The 6738-nt window shown below is 39.3% G+C and overlaps 1 protein-coding gene across 2 annotated transcripts in view; it reads left to right on the forward strand.

Moving 5' to 3' along the window:
- PDSS1 (decaprenyl diphosphate synthase subunit 1) overlaps positions 1-6738 on the forward strand; it is a 38958-nt gene that overhangs the window by 19262 nt on the left and 12958 nt on the right. For both annotated transcript variants that reach the window (XM_069086365.1, XM_069086366.1), the window contains exons 6-7: positions 526-637; positions 737-846. In XM_069086365.1, coding sequence (XP_068942466.1) covers positions 526-637; positions 737-846 — 222 coding nt within the window. The remainder of the gene's footprint in view (positions 1-525; positions 638-736; positions 847-6738) is intronic.

Below are 6738 nucleotides of genomic sequence, written 5' to 3' on the forward strand. Positions count from 1 at the left end.
TGTGTGTGTGTGTGTGTGTGTGTGTGTGTGTGTGTGTGTGTGTGTGTAGATGCTAGAGGCTGTTCTGATCACCAAGAAATATGAGAATTCTGGCATTCTAAAACTCTGCATTGAAAAGTGGAACTAAGGGGCAACTAGGTGGCACAGTGAATAGAGCACCGGCCCTGGAGTCAGGAGGATCTGAGTTCAAATCCAGCCTCAGACACAACACAAAAAACTAGCCATGTGACCTTGGGCAAGTCACTTAACCCCAATTGCCCTAAAAAAAATGGAACTAAAGAACCTTTTGTAGGAAATTGACAACTTGTCCTAATATTAGGAATGATAGGAGTAAGCCTATATAATAGGGAAAGGTATTTAGAAAGGAAAAAAACTGAAGGTTCTGGAATTTCCTTGTAGAACATTAATTTTCATTCTCTGGAAACTGGATAATCTAATGAGATGATACAATTTCATTTGGCCTTAGTTGCTGTGATACTTGATTGTAAAATAGTTTAACTTTTTTCTTTTCTTTTTTTTTTAAAGGCTGTTCTTGCTGGTGATTTTATTCTTTCTGCAGCTTCTGTAGCTCTGGCACGAATTGGCAATACAACCATTGTTTCTGTTTTAACACAGGTCCTTGAAGACTTGGTACGTGGTAAGTTGCTTTTATTTTCTTTTTAAAAAGTTGTTTTTTGTTATTTATAATTTAATAAGACAAAAGCCCAATTAGAGTGAGCCCTTCACATCTTTGCAGGTGAATTTCTTCAACTGGGGTCAAAAGAAAATGAAAACGAGAGATTTGCTCACTACATTGAAAAGACTTTTAAGAAGACTGCAAGTCTCCTGGCCAACAGTTGTAAAGCAGTATGTACGTTCTGTCTTTCTGTCAAGTTAACAGAAGTTTCTTATCTGAGTCTTTTGATGCTTCTGAAAACAAGTCCAAAAGAGAACCTTAAAATAGTACCCTACACTCTCAAACATTACTCATTAAGACTTTTGTCCCAAGCTATCTTGTTTCCAGTTTTTCTGTCTTTTGTCTAAAGACATTGATTTCCTTTTTTTTTGTCTTGAGCCACAAAAAGTTCTCTAATTTAATCTATTGGCTAGCTTAGCATTTAAATAGCTAACATTCTTTTAGATTGCTCAGAATAGTTGGACTGCAAATACTTCTGGTTTCACCGCTTTAAAAATCGTAAAGCTCCTCGTTTGCTTTTTTATAAAAATTTTTACAGGTTGCCCATTTCCTTCCCAAAGTAAACAAAGAGTCCAACTCTGGCACCTCATGTAGAGAAGACCCTGCGTTCTTGAAGGTTATGCTGTGGATCGCAAGCTCTGAAATGGGCTGCCATGATGAAAAGGTTTTTTAGTACAGGCCTATAAACCATGTATGCCATACAAAGATTGGTCAGTTTAAAACAGAGAGGGGAACATGTTAAGAATTAGTTTTCACATCACAGATAAAGATTAACTACTGGCACGTGAAATATGAGATCTTCATCCAGTGACTAATGAATGGATACACTACTAGAACAGTGAAACCATTTTAAGTATCTGTCACTCCACAAGGAACAAGTTGGTTGCTGGAATGAGAACCTTGGGGAAATTAATCATTTTTAGAATTTATTATATAGAAGGAAAATTACAGTTTTATAGAAGAATTATAGAATTGTATAGGAGAATTACAGAAAGAGAGCTGAGCATAGTCTAGCATGTGCCCTAAATTTTGGGAAATCAGATTTCAAAGAAAAAATAGGTAAGATCCTAGGGACTGAAAAATTCTAGAAACTCATCAGAGGAGCAGTGAGAAACCTTTGAAAATTAAATGCTAAAGATGCAAGGAGAAACCATTCCAGTGAAAAGAAGGAGGAATTGGGTAAAAAGGCCACAACCACAAGTATAGTGCAGCCTAGAAAGAGTAGTGTCAGAAGAATCAAAGCTTAGAATGACCTGAAGCTGACAAGGAAAATCGAAGGGTCTTTTAAAGGATATATTAGGGGAGAGAAGTATCAGAGAAGAGATAGGACTGTTGCTCAGGGTGGATAGAATGATAATGGATATCAAAAAGAATGAACCAACTCTTAATTTCTCACTACTGGTTTTTTGTTTTTCTGCCAAGGAAACTGATTTTTGAACTGGAGAGAAAGAATAAAAACTGCTAATGGGGAATTAAACCTAAAGTAGGGAAATAGTAAGCTAGCTGTCCTTGATGAGTTCAGATCACCCAGACCCGGATGAACTTCATCCCAGTGTATTTCAAGAATTAGCAGGTATGATTGCTGAGCTATTGTCAGAAGTCTTTGAATGATTGTAGAGGATAGGCATGTTGTTGGCATTTTTCAGTTGTGTCTGACTCTTCATGACCCCATTTGGCATTTCCTTGGCAAGCATACTGGAATGCTTCACCATTTCCTTCTTCAGTTCATTTTACAGATGAGGAAGCTTAGGAAAACAGAGTTAAATGACTTACCTCAGGGTCACACACTAAGTGTCTGAGGCCAGATTTGAACCAGGCCTGTCACTCTATCCATTGTGCCACCTACCTGCCCCAGAGGATACAGATAGAAGATGGCAAATGTCCAATTTTTCCAAAAAAAGGAAGAGTAAAAGTCTGTGAACTATAAACCAATAAGCTTAATTCTAGTTTCTAGCAAAATTCTATAACATTATTAAAGGAATAGTTAATGAACATCTAGGACAGGAATTAGCAATCCCAAATACTCATAGCTTTATCAAGAATAGGTAATACCATATTGGTGTCATGCCCTTTTTGACAGGGCTACTAGGCTGATGAAGCAGGGGAATACTATAGACCTAGCTTACTTAGATTTTAGTGAAGCATTTGACAGTCACTCATTCTATTCTTGTGGAAAGGATGAAGGGACATGAGCCAGACAATAACATAACCTGATTGGATAGTTGAATCAGAAAAAAAGAGTCGTGATCATTGCCTTGGTATTGTAAAGATACTCAGTGGCATCTAGTCCAAGCCCTTCATTATGGAGGTGACACAGTTGGGGCCTAGAATGGCCAAGTGCCAAGGTTACGCAGGTCTCAGCAGATCTGAAGTCTCAGACTTAAAGTGTGATGCCACATCTGCCTCAGCATGTTGCCTCCATGCCTGTGGCCCAACATCATCTTGGACACACGGGTCCTGTAGAGTGCCCCTGTGACTCTGCTGTTTGACACCTGTCATGGCTCGTGTAAAGAAATAGATTATAGATTGAATTTGCAGGTGACAGAAAGCTAGGAATGATAACTATAATACTGGATGACAGGGGCGGCTAGGTGGCGCAGTGAGTAGAGCGCCAGCCCTGGAGCCAGGAGGACCTGAGTTAGGATCCGGTGTCAGACACTTAACACACAAAAAAATTAGCCGTGGGACCTTGGGCAAGTTATTTAACCCCAGTTGCCCTCCAAAAAAAAAAAGCAAAAAAAAAAAATACTGGATGACAGAATCAGAACATAAAAGGAACTTAACCAGCTAGGTTTGGGACTAAATATGACAAGATAAAATTCAGTAGTAATACATGTGAGATACGACTTTTTATTTTAATCAAAGTTTAAGACTGTCCAGCTACAAGATGAGGGACGTACACTAGATGGCAGCTTGTCCAGAAAAAGATCTAGCAGTTTAGTGAGATGTGGTGGCCAAAAAAGCTAATAATGCTTCTCAGGCCATATTTTTCTTGACATAGTGTTTTGGACTAGGGAGGCTTTAGCCATATCTGGAATGTATTCATGTGTAGGTACTGTATTTTAAAAAAGATTCTGAAAGTTTGTGGAAATCCCATATCTTTATAGCTTTGATATGTGATTCAGGTAGAGAATCCAAAGTTACTAGACATTTATTATTAAATGCCTTCTATGTGCAAAGCACTGGGGATGCTAAGAGAAAAAACAGGCCATTCTCTCTGGGAGCTCGCATTCTAAAGGCAAAATCAACTGCAAGTCACATGGAAAGATCCCATGGTTCTTAGGGCAAAGCAACAAAGGAGATGGTAATGCCTCTTCTCTGATGTCATTTCTACTGATAAAATCAGATCAGTTTCTGACGTTAGACCATTTGACAGTGCTGAGGACTTTGGTCAAGAGCTTTCTTCTCTGGGTATTCCATAGCTGTGGCACCTGCAGGAGTAGTTGCTAGGCAGTATCTCCATAGTTGTTGCTTCCCTGGGATGATAAGTAGGACTCTGGACCAGAGGCATTGCTTTTCCCAAGGCTCTTGGGTTCAGGGTCCTGGGCTGGCTCCCTCAGGATTTGTGGGGAAAATGGTGGTCCGGGTGATGATGATTTGACTTGTCTGGCCAACGAGGCCTCCTTTTTCTCTTTGTCAGATTTCCTTGCTGCTAAAGCTGGGCTGGTATGTAAACAAAATAAATAAATAGAATATGAATAATGTTAATGTGTGGTTTTCAAAGTTAGTATGCAGCCACTGGGATCCTTACCTGTGGTGTAGTGGTCCCTCCCCACCTTTCTATTTGAGTTTAACATCAGTGTTTTAGAAACTCTCCTTAGGATTAAAGAGACTTTAAAAGAATTTCTTAATAATAAAAAAATAACAGGAAATCAGAATCTTTGCGATCAGTTTAAAACCTACCTAATAATAGGAAAGGTTAACTCTAAAAAATGGGAAATGGATTGAGATAAAGACAGTGACTGCTTATCAGTATTTTTAACAGAAGTTAAAGTAATGGAAAATAGAGAGCCAAAACAGCTTAGAAAACAAGTCAGCCTGTAACAGCTAGCAATCTTGGCCAAGTGAAGACATGTATTAGGCGGGGGCATTACCTGGCTTAGGGTACTCATTTGCAAAACATTATAGAGGAAGATGGTTGCAATTGACTTCACAAAATCTTCTAAAACAGGAGAGGAAATAAGGCTACAGCAAATTTGACAGCAGAGTTAGTTATATTACCCCAGAAGCATTTTTAGTTAAAATTGGAGTGTCAGTAATTGAGCAGAAAATGCACCATGGTGACCAGGATTTCTAAAGTGAGAGAGCCTGAATGTGAGTTAGAACTCTTCATTGTCTGTTGTGAAGAAAGAGAGATTCTTCTTAGGATTTTGAATTTAGCTCTGGAGTGGGACTCAAAAATCATCTAGTCCTTATCCCCTTAATTTTACACATGAGGAACCAGAAACCTAGAGAGGTCATGACTTGCCTGAGGTCAGTAAAACTAATATTAAACCCAGGTCCCCTGGCTCCAAGGAGATGTTATCAGGAGAAAGGGCCAGACCACATATAAATAGATGAAACCTGTGTGAGAAATAATACAGTTTTCAAAATACTCAGGGAATCATTTCCAAAATGCCTCCAAAAAGGAAGATTCCAAAAGTGAAAAATGTCAGATATGTTATTGTGAGCAAAAAAGGTGACAAGGAGATAATATGCAGCAACTAACAAAATGTGCCTGTTTTCTCATCACTGTAGAATTTGGGTTTACTCAGATATCGAGGGTGTCCTTGATGAAAATAACGATAAAGGAACATACAGGTTTTTCTCAGTGTAATACATACATCTTCCCACAGCTGTTGGAGAGGCATGAAGAATGGGATACAGTGTGTATTGATTGATAAGAAGCAGGAAAGGGAATTGGATTGCATTTGGAAAATTTGCACGTTTTCATTGGTCCCAAGGGGTTTTCTGACATAAAAATTCATCTTTTCAACAGTAATGTTCTTCTGGTATTGCCTTATGGCTATAGATCATGGCACAACACAGCTTCCAAAGGACTGAGATCTAAATTGTCCAAGACCTGAAGGACAGTGGAGAGATCCCTGGTGGGCATAACGAGGCTGTAGCATTACCAGTGATGACCTTGAGGAAGAAGTGCTATCAAATAAATGCACCATTAAGGAATTCTACAAGCAGGAGAGGAGAGGAGGTGGGCCAGGCAGGAGGAAGGGAGAGCAAATGGAATCTCCTGGGTGGGATTAGTCCATGTTAAGTAGGGAAATAGCAAGGAAGCTCCATAATCATAAGGGTCAGCCTCCTCAGTTTGGGGAATGATAAAATAGTGATGATGGTGGTGGTAGCAATGCCATGCTTTAATGTTTGCAGGACACTGTGCACGATCTCACTAGAGCCTCATTCCAACCCTGCCAGTTCTTTACTGTTATTTTCTGTATTTAGAAGATGGTAGAATGGTAGACGTAGAGCTACAAGGGACCTCAGAAACCATTTCCTGAAACATGAGATCATTGAGATCCAGAGAGGGATCTTGATCTCCCAGCTACTTGAATCTTGCAGGTGCAGCACTTTCTCCCTGCTTCTCCATCGAAGCTGAAAGTCATATGACTAATACATATTGGATGCAAGGCTATGTCACAGTCTGTTTCTCCACATCCACATCCCCCATTTTCCCTAGAAAGCAAACTTACTTTGCTTTTTAGGCAAAAAGAGAAGTTAAACTGAAAGAATTTGATCCATTTAAATAGTTACAAAAATAGAAGTCATAGAATGGAAATATCAATATTTGTTACTCCCCCAAATTGGAAGGAAACAGGATTAATACATTTAAGGGATTCCCAAGACTCAATCTTTTTTTAAGACATTTGGAACCCTTTGGTTTAACCTGGCTCACAGTAAAGAATTGACTTTTTGTTTGAGGAGGGAAACCTAGTACCGTGTTTCCCCGATAATAAGACCTACCCCAAAAATAAGCCCTCCCCTTACTGTGTAAGATTCCTCTAAAATAAGCCCTCCCCCGAAAATAAGCCCTATTGAGATTGCTACTGTAGTGAAGGTGATCCCCT

Source organism: Petaurus breviceps, unplaced genomic scaffold (assembly GCF_028583685.1).
Source record: "Petaurus breviceps papuanus isolate PSGF00001 unplaced genomic scaffold, PetGlider_PUasm1.0 178, whole genome shotgun sequence".
In the NCBI taxonomy this organism is placed as follows: Eukaryota; Metazoa; Chordata; class Mammalia; order Diprotodontia; family Petauridae; genus Petaurus; species Petaurus breviceps.